We start from the raw sequence: 19,104 nt of genomic DNA, 5'->3' as shown, positions 1-19,104 counted from the left end.
AAGGATACTAAGCTTGTTGTAAGCAAACAATCAAAACATATATTATCAGTCGTCCAATTAGATGTAAGGTCACCCAGCGACCTATGAAGATACCGAACCTAAAACGGGGATGGCTGTCTACATTCCATATACGTGATATCAGCATGTTACCGATTCCTAAATGGGGATGATCGTGAACATTTGATATATATATTATAGAATTTTTTCCTGGGATAGGAACTAGATGAGATGTCAATTGTATATAACTGTCTATATATAGTTGTCTATGTTTAGGCAGGGTTGTGAGTGGACATGTGTGATATGCTCATGAACATTTACAGAGAACGAGGTCTGCGGTGAAGCGGGGTCGGGGCACCGCGGTTCATTGCGCGGCGCCAACAAACTAGCACGGCGGGCGCGCTCCTTCAAGGACGACCTACTGGAGCGAATCTCTAACATGAGGTCTCCAGCGCAGCCTCCCCATCCTCCTCATCTCTCCAATATCAGGTCAGCGTTATCACATCCGTTATACTTTTACATACATTTCTGTGTTCTGTTTTCGATTAATGTAGTTAGTTGGACGGTAATTATAACCTTGTGTGATTCACATTATAATGATTAGTAAATTTATTTAACTCATAATCTAATAGGGGACGTTTATGAGCGTTAATTTGACGACATTCTTAATTAATCATTAATCCTTGCCACCGCAAAACTCTGTTTAAATACTCATATACATTGTAATAAATAATTGTTTTAGGACGTGGTTACGTTAATTTAACGTGTCATTATGAACTGTCATTATGACATTATTCAAATGGCTTTCATAAATATTTGTCTGTCACCTGATTGTTATCACAGGTTTTGTACAAAGCAAAGAAATAAACACGTCTTATATTGGTTGTTATCAAAATTGATAATAGCATTACACACACATCATTCCGCTATCTAACTGGCAGCGATTCAAGAAAGTGTCACTCGTTTTAACAATATTATCTTGGACAGTGGGTGGAAAGCGTTAGTATTGTATAACGAAGTGACTGAAAGAATTAAAACAATAAAAAAACTGTAAATATAATAAAGTTTTGGAAGTACTGCTGATGCGTTAAACGTCGCAGTTATGAGTCACGTGCGACTAGACCCTCGCGCATTAATTACATTGTCCGCTGAAATCTCATTAGTCGAGTGCGTGCGATGTTAAGTGATTACATTTTAATGTCAGCTGCGGAACTGTGGCTATGTGAATTGTTTTATTTACCGCGTCCAAGTATCTCGTCTCGCATGTAATCATCTCTGATAGTGTTGGTATTTGTGAATATGTGATGTGAAAAGTTTTAAGTGTTTCGTTACACGGTCGCAGTACATAGCTGTCTATATGTCTAATACATTGAGATCCCCGGTCGGTTTCTGGGGTAAAAAACGTTCGAAGTTACAAAGACGTCTCGTTACAAATGGAAAACGGTAATTTTATAATTTTTATGTCGTGGGTCATAAAAGATTTTTTTGTATGCCTTTTAAATAAATGTATTTGTAATAGTTGCTTTTTATTCGTCTGTCGATCGAGTCTTGTAACGGTATTGCTGTTCGATTGGTGTTTTTTTTGTTATACTACGATATTATTATATACTTTAATAATAATATACAATGTACTATGTACGTATTTCTAAAAAATCCATATCCTATAGAAGTTTGAACAAATGGTTAGGACAGTTAAAATAAGTAGTTCAAGTTTTGCAGGCTAATAATATTAGTATCAATGATAGTATAAATAATTTACGCCAATGTTATGTCACATATTATATGTATATTAGACTAGGAGCTGGGACTTTGAATATGAAATATAGCTTAGGTTTGTTATTAAAAGACCTGGTTTGCATATAAAGTGGATTCTATCGCAATAATATAGTATTCCATTCAGTACAGCGATTCGGTGACAGTTTTTATATAACGTTGCCTTATATATTTTTTTTCTTTATTTCCCAATAGTTAATTGTTTAAGCGGTGTCGTGCTTAGTTACACAGTTGTGAAAGTGGCAGTTCGTAACTCGATAAACGTCGGCTCGTTTCTCGGTTCTTTTATAGTAATATAGTAACAGTATTATTAGGAATAGATAAAGTTGAATTAACACAGCAATTGGTTATATATTTATAATCAAATGTATGTGATAAATCCTACTTGGTCTTACTTCTAAGTTTATACAAAATTTGTGTGTAATGAAAAGTTGTTGCCATCATTACGTAATTACAGCTCAGTATTATTTCACCAAACTATATTGTGTAACCAACATGATTTTGAATACTTTAACCGGGCTCTTAGTAACACTTAGTTGATGGTATTTGTTAATAAATATAATTTAATTTGTGTGTGTTATTGTTACAGATCGCATTCCCCACTTAGTCCGAAGCCTCGTAACATGGGGGCGAAGGTTGCGGACGAGAGTGAGATTACGCCTGCCAAAGAACTCGAACGGCTAGTCAAAGAGGTTTATTATCTTTTGTTTACATAATTGTAAATAAGATTTTTTATCCCACATTAGCATATATCACTCATTTGTCTAAAATATTAATCATATGACGGTGAGCAAAAAGGATGGTTATGTTTTCTTAATATCGGTGTGTATGTATGTCTGGAAGCAAATTTAAAGTTACATTGCTAAAAGTAAGAATGTATGTATGTCGACTAAGTATAATTTGTTAGATGCATCTCTTTGGAGTCCTTATATGAGGCTGTTTTCTACGTTTCAATGGTTATAATAAAATGAAATTGGTTTTAGATTATTTTTAAATGACTACAATTAATTTTATATAAATGTTTATAGATTCAATCGATAAAATGTTTTAAATGAAAAACCTACTCCAATATTTAATTATTAATAAAATTCACTGGCAACATTTTGTTCGAATACGGTCCTAAATAACCTCTCGTGAATAACAAACCACATCTTTGTAATCTACGATGTGGAACTTTACAAATGACAGTGATTTGATAGTATTTAAAAATATAGAGCCCGGTTACACAGGAAGTGGAACGGAATGAGCGCCAGCGCGGTGTCCGGCCGATGTTTTATATTATACGTTGTGTTCCAGGTCACATTCGGCTTGAAGCATTTCTCCGATGTCATCACAAAGAGGAAACTGGAAATGTTGCCGGACAACGGCACCATTGTGTTCGAATCTATCGCGAATATACACAAAGGTAGACATTATAATGTTATTATCAGCTACATCTCTCGGCGATGCTGTTGACTGACACATGGATATTGTTTTTAAAAAGTAATTTATATAGGAACATATATACATATGTCCGAAATTTAATATTACGACAACATAAATGGTAATAAGCAGTCTTATTGTTCGAAACTATAGTACAGTTACATTTTCGTGTTAAATGACTTGCGAGATTTGTTTATAACGTTAGGAAGCGGGTGCTAATAAAAGCGTGTCAATAGGTTACTGTACAGATAAATGCATATAACTGTTAATAATTCAAGAATCATAATATAATAGTATTACAAATACATAACATACTTATATAAAATGTATTTCCAGCGATAAAACCATACTGCAGCCGATCTCCACCCCTTATGAGTGCTGTGAAGCGGCTATGTACGGCACTGGCGATGCTCATACGTTTATGCGACGAGGTTACCGTTGTCAGTTTGAGGGCGGACGCTAATGATACGGAAATGGAGACATCAACGGCGGCCCTCTCACCGGAACACGTGAGCTCTGTAGTGAAGAGTGTGACGTCATCAGTGGAGGAGGTCGCCAGCCTCGCCCAGCAGCACATGATCAGACCAGCGCTGTCACCACGACCCGCCGTCGTTTCGCCAAGAGCATCCGCACAAAGGAACTCCTTGCCTGGTTAGAGTTCCGTTTATATATTCTATTAGTTCATTCGTCTCCATTAAGTTTTAATGCAAAATGTTAATCAAGAAAACCACTATATATTTTACATCACCAAAAAGGTTTATATATGAAGTAAAATTTTATTGTTTTATTAAAGTAAACGCATCTATTTCAGATATTCCCCTGACTCCTAAGGAGTTGTCCTTACTGACGGGTACCCCGGGAGGTGATGCGGCTGGTGTTCGCGCCTCACACTCCTCAGAGTCTGTATTGGACGCGCCGGACACGCCGCCCCCTAAACCAGCACGACCAAACAGGTTATATATCACACATGATTACGACCTATAGATAGTAATGAACTAGATAAGCATTCTTAATAGTAAATTATATTACCTTCCTATACCTGGGAACATGGATTTATACCAATACTATTAGTTGTCATAGTCTATGTATATATAGAATGTTATAAAAATCCACACAGCCCTTTTACTTTACATTACAAATACCCTAGATAAAAACATCGACATTTATTTTAATTAACATTATTTCATATAATATAAAATTCGTCTACGGCGTCTTGACGTTTTCTATTTTATTAAGTTATTACGAATATATTAAATAGTAGGAAGATTATAGTTCAGTGAAATTTTTTTAATTTAAATAATATCGATATATTACTTTCACGTCATTAATGAGCGTTTTAAATTTTAAATAAACTATTTACAAAGATTTTTATTCATCTCAATCACCAACCTCAGTGTATATGTTCCATAAACATAATTTATTAAAATACTAGAAAACGTTCTGATAAATGACTTTCCAAATGTCGTGTTGAAAATTAATTATTAATATTTAGTTATGATAATATTTGAATATCGTAACATAGGTTGTTGACCTTGAAAAATAAAAATTCACTTTCTTTTATAATAAATAACGATTTGTTAAAGTGAAAGGCAACTTGCAGGAAAATCGACTTGGCCCCACCGTTACCGCCCAAGCGCAAGTCCGCGAACGACAACTCCCTATTAGGACTTTCCATAGACAGGTATCATTATTAATAATGTTGCCATAACCACAACTTTCATTCACGGCATCCAGTTAATTGGATGTCGTTGACCTTTAAGACTTATAAAACCAGTGTAATAAATATATATGTATATATAAACACTTAATATTTTATACATAATATGGAATGTAAAATTTCAAACATTGCTTTAGAAATCTAATAAAATATACTGTGAAATATAATATTTTTTTTATATTAATCATGTATATGGTTGTGTTTTTAATTGTATTTCTATAATAAATTTCAGACTCTCCCTACAATCCCATAGCAGCGGTTCTTTGGACTCTATGCTGAACGTGTCTAACGACGCTCACGACTCCTTGAACCACGACGTGTTCGTGCCTCCAAACAATTCAGAATTGATGGGTGGGTAATTGTCATAACAAAAACTACTTTTCATAGTTATCTTCTTACATACATAGTTATGTCGTCGGGTGATTTTAAAACTATTTTGTTCACGATTCCAACATATTATTTATAAGACTTGTGTGTGAATAACAAAATGTTTCCATGAATGAATACTAAAGCATGAAAAATTGTAATTGGCAATACGGCATGAGTATTTCTAATAGTATTTATGATAATGATGAATATATTTCCAGGCATATGTAGCTGTAATAACATGAGCGAAATGCGAACATCGGTGGAGTCCCACGAGTCTCACATGAACAACATCCACGGTCATTCAAACCACAACCGGTTCGTGTTCATGACTATTAATATTACATATTTATAAATAAAACTACATCACTTCTAATGAGTGGAATTAATTATATGATTCTTCGAACTTAAGATGACTCCTCGTTAATATTCAACAGGATTCAATTGTATGTAAATTTTGTTATATAGAATTTTAATAACCGAATATAGAATATAGAGTAAGTTATGTTTATAATTAATTTTGATAGTGATCAATATTACTTTCAGCTTCTCCAACGAATCCGGCTTCGTGTCCGTCGGTCATTCCGAGATATCTACAGAACACAGTTTTGTATCTACGTTCTCGTCTCACCACTACTCCAGCCACACTGATAGGTGCAACGTCTTTAATAATATACGTATTTCTCGTTGATCACTCACTGTTTGTTTGTTGTTGTTACACGTTATACGGTCGATTTGATGTTTTGCCTCTAGTACACAAATATATCGCATGAAACATTTAGCACTACCAACATTCCCACACTTGGTAATAATCACTCCGTCAAATCGATTCGTATAACTCACCGTTAACTTATAATAATACTATGTTTTTTAACTTTACTTCGCGTTTAATATACCTAATTGTATATTTTACTCTACGTTTTAGTGACTGTAAAGTATATAGAAAAACATAGTTTTATTAATATGTGTACCCGTGAGTTTCTTGTTTACCCACATTAACTTCGGAACACTATTAACTCCATTCGTTTGTGTCATGCTTGACGTTATTGTTTGCAGTACTTTTGAAAGTACAGAGTATGTGAGCGAAATGAAGTGCACAGTACAGAGCGTTGAGGAGCGCGTTAATATGTACGTGAACAGTGGAGGAGACAAGTGAGTCAGTTTATGGGATATGGCGGATGCGCTTATTATGTACATGGGAATTAGACAATATATTTAATTGTTACATACGTTAAAGTATAGAAAGCATCATATAGAGATCTCAAACGGTAGTGAGAACACATTCCTTTTGTGTCACTAATACTTATACTTCATTGCACTATATGTTTTGCATGTTATACAGTAATTGTTTAATTTTTTTCTATGTACTGTGTTAATATGTATTAGACAAAATAATCGTACGGCCTAAAATATTTATTATTTAAAACTAATATTTTGTCATCTTAAGTCGATCTTTTGTATATATATATAATGCTTGAAGGAGTAAAAATATGAAATATTAGATTTTTTAAACAATTATTTTTTATTCAATACTAATTCCTATACAATGTTTTACAGATTAGCCAGCATCACGTCAGACGAGTCCGAGACTCCGCCTGAGCTGCCAGTGAAGACTCGCCGGAATATTCGGGCTGATATGCAGCAGTACTTCCCAAACGTCGAGATTAGGTAGGAGAATAATACATAATATCGAATTTTTAGTCATTCTATCTCGGTCAATTATAACAACCAATCTAAACATGAGACCAGATATATTAAACTGTAATATTTTTTTAAATAAAAATTTTTCAATACTGCAGTGAACAAAACAGTAATTAAATAGAAGCTTCTGCCTCTTTCTATTATAGTCTAATAAAAACCATCAGTGTCTCTTTTTTGGTTATAGGTTTTATAATTTTTTATACTTATATATATTTTTATACACAGAAAAGCTCCTTTCTCCCTGCACGAAACGCGTCCCCACACGCTCGCTGAGCACAACCACCAGCGACCGCCGCCGCTGCCTCTCAAGAAGAAACATAGTCAGTATTTACTAATACATACACATATATTATCACTTGTAATAATTAATTATTATTATAATACGTAAATCTAGTTTAACACATTCATTGTTATATGTTGGTATCGTCCTTCGCAATAACCGACATAAACTTTTTCTTACTGGAACGTTCTTCATACATTACTATTTTGAAAACCTGACAGCATGTTATCGTCCTATTTTATGAAAGAAATCTCAGCCTTTATGTCCATAATGTGCGAGTGTTCCTTAACATGCCCTATAAGCACTCTTAAACATAAGTACGTCATAACTCACTTGGATGTGACTGTTAGTATTAAGATTGAAGGGGATTAAAAATAATCGGTTGCAGTTATTTCGATGATGTAATGATTTTAAATATAATTGAACACATGTAATGAGGGAGGCAATTTCTTATGATAAACTGCATGGTTGTACATCGGGGGTTATAATGGCATGTTTGTTTGTGTCGGTGCGGCGCCGCAGTGTTTCAAAGCGTCGCGTACAGTGGTGAGTGTGCATGACACGGTAGTAGCCACTCACGCAACAATACATATTAACTCGTATATCTGGCATTTGTCTACCGATTCATTGCTTATTCGATAAACCGTAGTGTTGCTCGCCCATTCAGTTCAATTCACGTTGAACAGCCTTGTCAGGTCATTTATTAATGTTTTTAAATTCTATAACCTAATCATTGAACTTGTAGATAGATACCAGGTATGAGCTTTAAATATAAGCGTGCATACATCACAGCATAAAATGATTTTATACATAATGATTCAAACTGTTCGTTACAAGCTTTTTATTTTTGTTCAAACCTTAAGTATAGATGTATTTGAAACTGGTTCGTTTAAGTCGTGGATGAGGTCTGCGTGGACTCCATGAGGCAGACTGGTTGGAGGAGCTCGCGGCATAGCTTCATTAGGAACAGCTTGCTTATTGGCTTTGCTTCATTACGTGTCAGTAAATAACACAAATGGAATTTCGCATAGTTTGATCATCACTTACGATCATAGATGTAATTAGCGCTTATTAAAGCGCGTTGTTTTTCATTTTGTTCAGACGCTCTCGTATCTTGGCTACTCGTGTATTTGAACTGTATAATATAATGTGATTTGTGTTATTTCAGTAATGGCCTACATGGAAATGTTTGGTAACTGCAGTCATACTCTGAACGCTCACACAGCCATCAATTCGGAGGCGCCACCCGATATGTTCCGTCATTCCATACATACGTATAATTTGACCAGGTGATATATATTGTTAACGTTTAATCACAGACAATGATGTTATAATAAGAAATTTTCTCAAAGTGTCGTTCTAACGCTGGGAATATTAATTAATTCTAGAAAATTATGTTTTAGTGAATGTGTATTGTATAAATTGAGATATGATTATTAAAAAAATTATGAAGATATAGAAAAGAGAATAAAATGTGTGTAAATATTAAGCACTAACTAGTATACATAAACAAAGCGAACTTCTATTATCAAAGGACGCTCTTAAAGTCGTTATTACTTCAACGGCTAAATCTTTACAGTGCTCAACAATCAAGTTCGGGAACTATAAGCGTGGGCCATCATCAGGTTTCAAGAACCATGGCTTCATCGCTAACCGTACAACATTTAAGCACGCCACCGTTAAGGTATTAGCTTAATTTGTATTAAAAATATATAGATATCTAAGTCTTAATATATTACAGAAATAAATCGTATAGGTAGTTTCGAGCCTATTCCCCGTTTTTATTTGTCCAATTCATAAACATTACTTGTGTATTAGAAAATGTATATATTTTAAAAACGTGTAGCGTATATTCTATACTCTATTATTACAGTGGTTCAGATGACAGCGTCAGCATGAAGACGTCTAGTAGAAGCAGTCCGGTGCCGCCCGAGCCGCCCGCCCTACCGCCCAAAATGAGTAAAAGTAAACAGGTACGACACGACACTAGTACTACAGTAATGTACTCTTACTAGATATACTATATGATATTATAAACAAGTATATTATATAATGTAAAGTAGTGGAATTTGAACTTAATATTTTATGGACATAAAGTAGAAATTCTATCATTTAGTGTTTGAAATTTACCATCAAGCACGAAGTTTTTACAGACTACATAGGAGTGTACATGTCATTATAAATAAGTAGCTACATACATACAAAATCTTGTCAAAATCACTTTATATGTTTAAAAATGCCATAATTATTGTGTTTTCCTTATAAAAAGCAATTAGTTATTTGTGTTTAATCTTCCTGTAAGACAATTTAGGGCCCCTAAAACATTTCTTTAATTGGTTTTGTAGCCTGTTTAATGTCCTTATATTTCGTTTCAGATAATGAATTCAAGCAATGAACTTTTACCCCCACCATCACCGCGACCCTCTTCACACAACAGCTCGCTGGCTGATGAGTCTATGTTGAATAATGTGGTAAGTTATACAGATAATGTATATAACGAATTATTAAGAAATATTTTATTTTTCATTTAACGAAATTTTGGACTAATATGTTATGTTTAAATTATTGCAGAGTTCGGAAGAGATGTACGTAAGTTTATCATCTCCTGGAAAGTTTCCTGTGGACGAAGAGGAGTTGGATAGACTTGTGCAGCCCCTACCATCGCCTGTGCCCTCACAGGTGTGTAGCTCTAACAGTTATATGTGAAGTATAAGTTAATTAACACAATGTCACAGTAATTACAAAACAGTACAAAAAAAATAACGTTGTTTGTATGCGACGAAACACACCTCTGTCAAAGTATTGTGCAAAAATATTAAATTATAATGGTATAGTGTTATATCGTAAAGTAGTACGAAGGGTAATAACGTAAAGTAGTACGAAGGGTAATAATTTTTTAAACATCATTCACCAGCGAAGCGAAAGTAGTACGGAACCTGCGGTCACTACTGAAGCAAATAACACGAGCGAAGCCGATCCTGATGATATAATACTTCAGACTGATGTCGCTGGGTGGCTCTCACTCAAAGGAGCCAATAAGGAGGGACCGGAAGTACGGGGCGGGCATCCTGACGCGTTGATCGTACTAGCCACAAAAGCCACCAAAGGTATGAGAATATAATGTCTACGTAATATTATTCAAAGTTAACCAATTTCCATTATTATCATATTAAGAACAAGGGATTATCAAGTCTTAAAGCATGTTGAATCATATTTCTAATTAAGTGTATTCATAATTTATCAACCCTTATTATCATTTTAAAAAATATCTCATAAGTCCATGCTGTACCGAGCTAGGAGAGAACATCTTAACTTAACACTCCTAACCTCTTAACTTCAATGCTTTCAATTTACAGAAACGGACGAGTGTAAGTGAACATTAGATTGGGGCTGACAGACAATAGCTGGTTGTTACTAATATTATTAGATAGCTTCGTATGGTTTACAGGCACCTAACGTTAAATACATTATAATATATATCACTTTATACTTGGTATCACTAATATGTATGGAGTCACGCGTTTGAATATACACTTGAGAATAGCATGAAACGCAACTAACTAATGTCTAGTTTATTTCTATATATATTAAGTATAGACAACTGTAACGCACGATGCGAGTGAGCTTACGCTTATAAATTGACACTCTTTATTTAACAGGACGGTTTTCTTAATGAAACTGTAGTAAGTTTATTTTATTACCATTAGCGATTAGTCCTTAGCGAATAGATAAAAGGCACTATGACCAAAAAAAATTTTTGTAGTTGCTTTCTGCCACAAAACAGAAATATAAAATATCGCTGAAGGAATGAGCATGGACGCTTTAGCAACAGTTTTAAACGAAACGTTACCGCTACGATTTGATTTTGCACTTTATGTCACGTCTTTACAGATGTCGTTAGGCGATAATGATCACTTACCATCAGTAACCTTACCAACTTCGCAACGTCGTGCTACGTACGAAGACTTTCCAGTTTTCCATTCATAAATCTTCAACGTAGTTTTATGATTGGAAAACTATTAACTTGTTAATGTAGTTTCACGACGCAAACTGGTAGGGTTACTTAATGAGATCTAAGATTTTCCCGAGTATTCATTTAAATGAAACTAGTATTATTCGGATTTACTACGCGGATTTTATTATTTAAAAACTACATAATCCCGACGTTTCGGTTACTTTGCAGCAACCGTGATCACGGGCAGACGAGGTGTCCGTGATCACGGTTGCTGCAAAGTAACCGAAACGTCGGGATTATGTAGTTTTTAAATAATAAAATCCGCGTAGTAAATCCGAATAATACTAGTTTCATTTAAATGGTAGGGTTACTTTTTGTTCGTTCACTCCTAATTTGATATGTAAAATCTGCGTCACGTTTCGTTTAAAACTGATTCTGATTGATTGAGTAGTATATTATTAATGTATATCTGTAAACAGATTTCGCATACCAAGAAGCGTTCCTGGCTACGTACCGTACATGGGTGTCTCCAGGAGAGCTAGTTCGTAAGTTGGTGCGCCGCTCGCAACATTTCCGCTCAAGGACGCACGACCTGCGATCAACACTCAGTCTCCTTACACGCGTGGTAGCTGATCTCACGTTAGTATACAATTACATATAGTTGCACTTATAAACATATATGGATACACTATACAGTCAATAGCGAGTCTTGTTTTCTAACATAAATTCATAAAATTTACCAAATTTAACAGTTACGTAGTTCAATATTATGTTGATAATTCATCCCATAATTAAGTCTGTTATCTTTATAGCAAAGATATTGCAATTTTTGCGTGTTTCTGAGTTTGTTACGGTGTATCTCAGTTTGTTAATGAATAAACATTAATTATATATTTTAGGATGACTGACCTGGAACGAACACTTATGCAGGAAATAATGGAATTCATCTATTGGTTAGTGGAAGCAGAAGAGCTGCCCATCTCAAAAGCCTTAAGGCAAATATTAGTTGATAAACAGAAACAATTGCACTTCCAAAACGTAAGTACACCCTGCATATAATCTATTTATTCCTCAAAATAGCAAATTTATTTATAGAATGAATTTGGTTTTATTAACATTATTTATACTTTTAGACAAATAATAGATACGAATACGACACTCCGTGTTACGGCAGCGTTTCTCTGCGACGGGACACATTACTCGACTTCAAGGCCAGTGATCTGGCGGAACAGATGACATTATTAGATTCGGCCTTGTTTATTCGTATAACAACCGCTGAGGTTTTGTCGTGGCCACGTGATCAGTCCGAGGAGAGTTCGCCAAACCTCACAAGATTCACTGAGCATTTCAATAAAATGAGCTATTGGGCACGATCAAGAATTTTGGAACAGGTACTGATTTAATTAATATATCTTAATACTTGATTGACACCGATATTGAGAGACAAAAATCTAAAAATTTTTTTTGTGTAATGAATAATTATTGACTTTAGTCAAATAATTGGGTCGGACTTTATTTTCCTGACCAAGTAGTACTTAAGACTTGCCTAATGCTTCTGTATATGTTGCTTGTAAAATCGTGGACAGCACAAGTTTACTCTTGATATAATGTTTAAGAAATAAAATAAAACTGTATTTCACCTCAGCCTGTGCTGAGCTATTTGAATACCGCTAATGGAAGTTAAAATATTTTACACGTCCGAATAATTAAATCCATATAATATTTTCAGTACGAGGCTAGAGAGCGCGAGAAGTACGCTAGCAAAGTGCTGAAAGTGATGAAGTCTCTCCGCAAACTGAATAATTTCAATTCGTACCTGGCGCTGGTGTCCGCCTTGGATTGTCCTCCCGTCCGCCGACTCGGCTGGCCGAGGGCGGTCGCCGACGCTCTTAGAGACCACTGCGCCCTCATCGACTCGTCACACTCCTTCCGGTCATATAGACAGGCACTGGCGGATACACAGCCACCTTGCATACCTTATATGTGAGTAGATGTATATATATAGCAAATGCATATGAGAGACACAAGTCTACCTGTAGCAGTTACATTAAGTTTGCTTCTTCCCACTTAAGGAAAAAATTGAATTAAAATAAAGTAAATAAGGCGGAGTGTCGGTTCCAGTACATTAGCTCATAGAACGAAATGCAGGGGTAGTTTTTAACGTTGATTTTTTTAGGGGTCGTTAGGTTTGCTGCTATGTACTACTATAGCTGAGCTCTGTCATCAATTTATCCATATAAACGTTTAAATATAAGTTAGTAAAAATACTATTACGGTAGGGATATTTTTTAAAAAAAGCCGCCTTCCAATTGCCGTTTTTAGAAACTAGAATAAGAGTCTTGAGAGTATAAGAAAACAGTACACTTTATTTATTATTGTTGAATATATTTGTAACGTTTCATATTTTGTTTTCAGTGGTCTCGTTCTCCAAGACCTGACTTTCGTTCACGAGGGTAATCCTGACTTATTACCCGATGGCACCATAAACTTCACAAAGAGGTGGCAGCAGTACCACATCATGGAAAACATGAAGCGATTCCACAAAGAGTATGTTCACAAATAATTAAAAAATATTTTGCTATACCTACTCGATTAATTTTCATATAAATATCAATAGATGACTTGTCAAACAAAAGTAAAGAATGTCATGCATCCTTATATTATGATAGGGGTGGGGTTAAGTGTTATTATAATTGTAGTGAGTTGAATGTTGATCTGTATTTATATTGTAAAATCTCCAGGCAGTACAAGTTCAAGAAGAACGAGCGCATCCAGGCGATGTTCAACGAGTTCGATGACGTATTGAGCGAGGAGACAATGTGGCAGATATCGGAGACGATCAAGCCGCGGGGAGGGCGGTCGAGGAACACGTCCGCGCCCTCACCCCCCGCGCCGCCCCCCGCTCACCACCCGCCCGCAGCCGCAGCTACCTAACAAGCACATGGTATATATAGTTTTTCATTCGTTCGCTGATTGATATTCATTTATGGGAATGAATGAATGTACGGCGAAAGATATACCATTAAATTGAAGAAATACTCATTTGTTTAACAGCATCTTACGAGAAATGCTTATGTAAAATAAAAAATATTTTAAGTTATATTGTTAAATATTTTTATTGCTATGGTTAACTTTAAATTTTTTGTCTATATAATTGAAATGTCTGTTTCTGTTGTTCAAAAATTCTGGTTATTGTCTTAAAGTACATAATATTTATAATTTACGCTATATATTTATATAAAATATAGAGAAAATTTTGATGATATAACTTATAAATATATATGTAAATTTCAACAGGACCTCGGCGGGAGTCCTACATCCAAAGAAAGATGGCAAAGAAGTAGAGAGAATCGATCGACATGAACGTGAGGTTTAACTGCGAGGAATTGTTTAAATATGTTAAGATATTGTGATTGTCCTAAAATGGCCTAATTATTTTTAGTATATTTATTGGATATTGCTGTTTCAACTGTGATCGGTCTGATTGTGAATTGTATGCTTGACAGATAAATAACTATGCTTGCTTGCAGTCGGCTATGAGATCTGTTTTATCTGTTGTCTTGTATCATACATCGTAAAAATTTAAATCAGGGAGCTGACATTTATAACAGTGAATTGGTATACACTTGTACCTTTTGTAAACGATTTTTTTATTAGAGTTTTATAAGCAAATAGGTCAATAAACAAAATCAGAGTGCAACATTTCTCGAAAGTGTACACAAAGAGAGGTTAACCCGAAAGAATCTGTCAAACTATTAACTATAACTGTCATACATATCAGCATGTGACTCTTAGACTACAAACAAAACGACATAGTTGTATGTTATTTCTGATACTCTGATATTTTTCTAGTTGTTGTGATTCGCCATTCACGTCTGTATAATAATAAGTCGACTTTGAAGCTAGATACATCGAATTAGGGGAGTACTTTTGGAGTTTTAAGTAGGTGATTTGCTATAGCTAGTTATAGTTTTAAGTGTGTGTGGTGAAACATACCAGTCGCCGGTAATGATACATGTTAGAACATTAATTGAACTTCGATATCACTTCGACACTAGTGAGTCACTTGTACCATAGCAAGTCACTAAAGCACTTATAAAATAGTGGTAGTGACCGATTCATTGTCTTTGACTGTTTGTGAATGAAGTCATGCCGTATTTAGACACACAACAAACATTAATACACAAGTTAATTAAATAAGAAATACTTGTTCAACTACTAACGCACTCTATCGAGTGATAAAACATGGAAATATTAATTAAAAATTACAACTAATGTGCTCATTCGCAATCATGAACTGCTACAAGTAATATAAGTTGATTCAGAGTAACAACTGTTGTGATGTCGGTTATATTAGCTTAATCCAACGACGGCCGCTTTGAATACATTGAATTGGGACATTTTTCATGTTGTTTGGAATTAAATTGGTAGAAATAAAAATCTATGATGTTTTATAAATTTGAACATTATGTAATATAACACCAATATGTACCGACTGTATGCACTACATAGATTAGTATTGTAGGAATAAGATTTTTAGTAATTTTTTTATACAAATTTATACGCCATCACAACGAACATTGTAGTTATTGAAACTTTACTGTTGTATGCGTCTAGTCAATTGAGGCTCGGTTCGAACAGATGTAACGAATTGGTTATCAGAAGTAAAAATTAATATAAAATATTGTGTGCCAAATAATAATCATGCAAAAATGTCCCGTTCCATGAGAATAATAAGGAATTGCTTGTATTATTGTAAAATAAATTCGACTTTGTAAATTAAGTACATTTAATAACTGAAGTAGTACTGAAGTACATTTTCTAAGATTAACTAAGCAGCTTTCTATATAGGAATGATTTATATGACATACTATCGTAACTTCTATATGTAATCATCGGGCTTGAATTTTAATGCTACAATAACATACGTAATAAGGGAGTTATAGACTCCTTAATTTTCGGTCTACTTTTACACTTTGGTTATAACAGTCGGTAGCGTCGGTAAGCTATCAACTTAGTGTTTAAACTAGCGTGGTTCTAAATAAATATAGTACATTATAAGAAATACTTCGAAATTTTAATAAGTACTAAAATCCACACAAGCTGTGGATCATAATCATTTAGGACGCTCCTTTAGTTATGACATGTTTCATCTTCGCTATTTCTCGGGTGCTTCGATCGGACGGCGCAATCTATTCTCGGATACATAGCGCCGGTGTTCAACAACATCTCATGCATAACTAACGTCTCAAAAATTTACGCGTGTTCTTTAATGAAATTTGATACATAATATTATTATTTTTGATAAACAGAAATTATATTTTTCTTATTATTTGCTACCTACAAGGTGGCAAATGTTTACGATAATGCATACTTTTGAGATCTAAACTTGTTTATTAACGTGTCATTTTACTCTTTACTAAATTTAAGCTTAGACGCAGTGGGATCTATTGTAGCGAATTGTAATCTAAAGTTAAGGCTAATTTGTTTTTTATAGTACCAAATATTGTCAACCATACATTTTAATATTAATTATATAAGAAACGGTTAAATTAATTTGCCTTAAGATTGACGGTTCTTGAAATAGCAATAATTTTTTTGATTGTAGAATCGCTGCACACTTGTGATATAACGATCACTCCCTAGAGTGCCGCTTACTACACGGTTGACGTCCTCTATACGTAGACAAATTATATTAGGTGAATATTAGTATAAGAGTACATAACCCCATTGTACTTGACGTTGGAAGCAGTCGCTGTTGTTATTATTAATAATAATTTTGATCATGGGATCGTGATGAGCTGGCCTCATATTGTGACAAACCTTCCAAATTTAAATTTTCGCCTATCACAATGACAGGTTCGAGTTATATTCCATTAAGACGTTCGAATTATTCGAAATTTATATCTGACGATTCTATAATGACGTCATTTTGATTTGTACATTAATTTTGCGATTGTGATAAGTGAATATTTTTATTGAAATATTAATTAGTATAAATCACATTTATATTTAATTTAATTGAAGGTTTGCCAGAATATAAATGATAATATTCAAAGGCTAATAAATAGTTGACAACAATGACAGTGTAGTTTGTAAAGTAATTGCAACGATCTGGTAGTTTGTGTACGTTTTAACGGGGACTTAAACCCCCGCGCAATAAATAACTAGACCAATATATTTAGAATGTTTTACAGTGCTTTACTTATAACATGTGGCTGATATTGTAATTTGTATTGTAAAAATAATTTTATTGCTAGTAAAGTTGTAGGTATGTTACCATTTTGTTGTCTGGTATCGTATTATATTTATTTAGCGTATCTTCTCTAAATGTTTTTTGGGTATATAATTGAAATATATTAAAGACTGCCTAAATTAATTACTCACTATAATTGATGTAAATTAGTTGCAATATGTTTTTTTCATCGTATCTGTGTAGTATCTATAGTTGGATCACTTGCATCGCGGTGTCGCTACTGTCGCTGGTGTGACGGAATGTATCTTAGCGTTTTTCTATATTTATTAAGTTTTTTTTTTGTATGAATATGTCACTTTTAGTGAACGGCGTACTGTTGTATTAGCAAGTTCAGTATTATGTTAAATGAAATGCCATACTGTATCAAATGGATTTATATTATTTCGTTTTATATGCGATTGTTTTTTTTTTTTTTATATACAGTAATGTTAAATTTCAATTTAGTATTTTATACTTTAATGCATATTATTTGTAAATTTGTTTTAGTTTCATGTAACACTGTATTCGAATTGCATGCGTATTGTACAGTTTACATTGTGTGTCAAGTTTTCTTTGTAATTATTTTGTAATATAAATATAGCACGTTATTTACAATCTGATAATTTTTTTAGTTTTATTTTATCCTTTAATTTAAATTGAATAAAATTCTTCAATAAATATTTGACATTATAAAGTTATATTTTTGAAAATGTTGATTGATCCTGATCCTGTGGAAGAAAATATTTTCATTTCAGAGTGTGTGATTAAGTTGAAACAGAAAATATCGTGGGCATGACTATTTAAATACGAAAAATTCCTTTTTCAAAATTGGTTTTACTGAAATTTACATAATTTGCATATAAGACGTTGTGTCAATAAAAATATGTCAAGAGTTTATAAAAAAAGAGACTTTAATTTTTCGGAGATATTTTGTATATATTTCATATTCCATTGGAACAGTTGTTTTTGGGACATTGATGGACAATTATTTTTTCTAGATAACTTTAGTAAAATCGACAAAAAGCTTCGTCACTGGTTTGTTTGTTTGTTTGAAGCTGCAAACTTAATAGTATACTGTAAATATTTCTTCAATACATTTTTTTATATGAATACCCCTAGAAGACTTGCTCCACTTTAACTTTAATACTTATTTTTAGTCATCGGTGGCTTAGTCATTGAGCAAAAGACAGCCATACACATTGAATACTAAAAAGAAGTTCCTTTTTATTACTTTTCCAAACCGCTCGTAGTAATAATAAGGGACTGATAGGTTGATTGCTCGGGTTTATCTTTCTTTAAAAATGCAAGTTGAAGACAGGGTCGTTGTAAGTTTTAATGACATTAATCCTTTAAATTAATTGATTGACCTTAAGGATTACTTTATCGGAGACCTTTTTATGGATTCTGATTTTGGAATTCATACTTAGTATATTTTATGGCTGATGGTTATACGACCCTTTTGATGATATATGGGGACTGAAATAATACATGAAGTGGGTTCTAAAATGTTTGAACTAACGCAAAAAAATACGAATTTGTATCGGTTCGAAACAAAACGATTACTACAGAAAAATGGGGATAATTATACATATGCTATATTTAGTTTGAGAAGTTTCTTGTAGATGAGCAGGAAGTTCCCTAAAGGCTAAACCATATGG

The 19,104-nt window shown here is 33.8% G+C and overlaps 1 protein-coding gene across 7 annotated transcripts in view; it reads left to right on the top strand.

The window, feature by feature from the left end:
• LOC116773696 (guanine nucleotide-releasing factor 2) overlaps positions 1-18,069 on the top strand; it is a 28,302-nt gene extending 10,233 nt beyond the window's left edge. For 4 of the 7 annotated variants that reach the window (XM_061526999.1, XM_061526996.1, XM_061527001.1 and 1 more), the window contains exons 2-27: positions 321-486; positions 2,360-2,462; positions 3,067-3,175; positions 3,529-3,843; positions 4,004-4,145; positions 4,793-4,873; positions 5,142-5,260; positions 5,497-5,593; positions 5,822-5,929; positions 6,332-6,427; positions 6,833-6,943; positions 7,202-7,296; positions 7,779-7,802; positions 8,425-8,545; positions 8,836-8,940; positions 9,130-9,229; positions 9,632-9,727; positions 9,828-9,935; positions 10,171-10,363; positions 11,691-11,850; positions 12,111-12,249; positions 12,345-12,602; positions 12,941-13,194; positions 13,627-13,758; positions 13,953-14,155; positions 14,509-18,069. In XM_061526999.1, coding sequence (XP_061382983.1) covers positions 321-486; positions 2,360-2,462; positions 3,067-3,175; positions 3,529-3,843; positions 4,004-4,145; positions 4,793-4,873; positions 5,142-5,260; positions 5,497-5,593; positions 5,822-5,929; positions 6,332-6,427; positions 6,833-6,943; positions 7,202-7,296; positions 7,779-7,802; positions 8,425-8,545; positions 8,836-8,940; positions 9,130-9,229; positions 9,632-9,727; positions 9,828-9,935; positions 10,171-10,363; positions 11,691-11,850; positions 12,111-12,249; positions 12,345-12,602; positions 12,941-13,194; positions 13,627-13,758; positions 13,953-14,145 — 3,425 coding nt within the window. In that variant the 3' untranslated portion in view covers positions 14,146-14,155; positions 14,509-18,069. Of the gene's footprint in view, positions 1-320; positions 487-950; positions 1,441-2,359; positions 2,463-3,066; positions 3,176-3,528; positions 3,844-4,003; positions 4,146-4,792; positions 4,874-5,141; positions 5,261-5,496; positions 5,594-5,821; positions 5,930-6,331; positions 6,428-6,832; positions 6,944-7,201; positions 7,297-7,778; positions 7,803-8,424; positions 8,546-8,835; positions 8,941-9,129; positions 9,230-9,631; positions 9,728-9,827; positions 9,936-10,170; positions 10,364-11,690; positions 11,851-12,110; positions 12,250-12,344; positions 12,603-12,940; positions 13,195-13,626; positions 13,759-13,952; positions 14,156-14,508 lie in introns of those variants that run through there. The other 3 variants (XM_061527000.1, XM_061526998.1, XM_061526997.1) reach the window with 3 other exon arrangements.
• Positions 18,070-19,104: the final 1,035 nt, after the last annotated feature.

This window comes from Danaus plexippus, assembly GCF_018135715.1.
Source record: "Danaus plexippus chromosome 3 unlocalized genomic scaffold, MEX_DaPlex mxdp_30, whole genome shotgun sequence".
In the NCBI taxonomy this organism is placed as follows: Eukaryota; Metazoa; Arthropoda; class Insecta; order Lepidoptera; family Nymphalidae; genus Danaus; species Danaus plexippus.
This window is presented reverse-complemented; position numbering and strand designations above follow the sequence as displayed.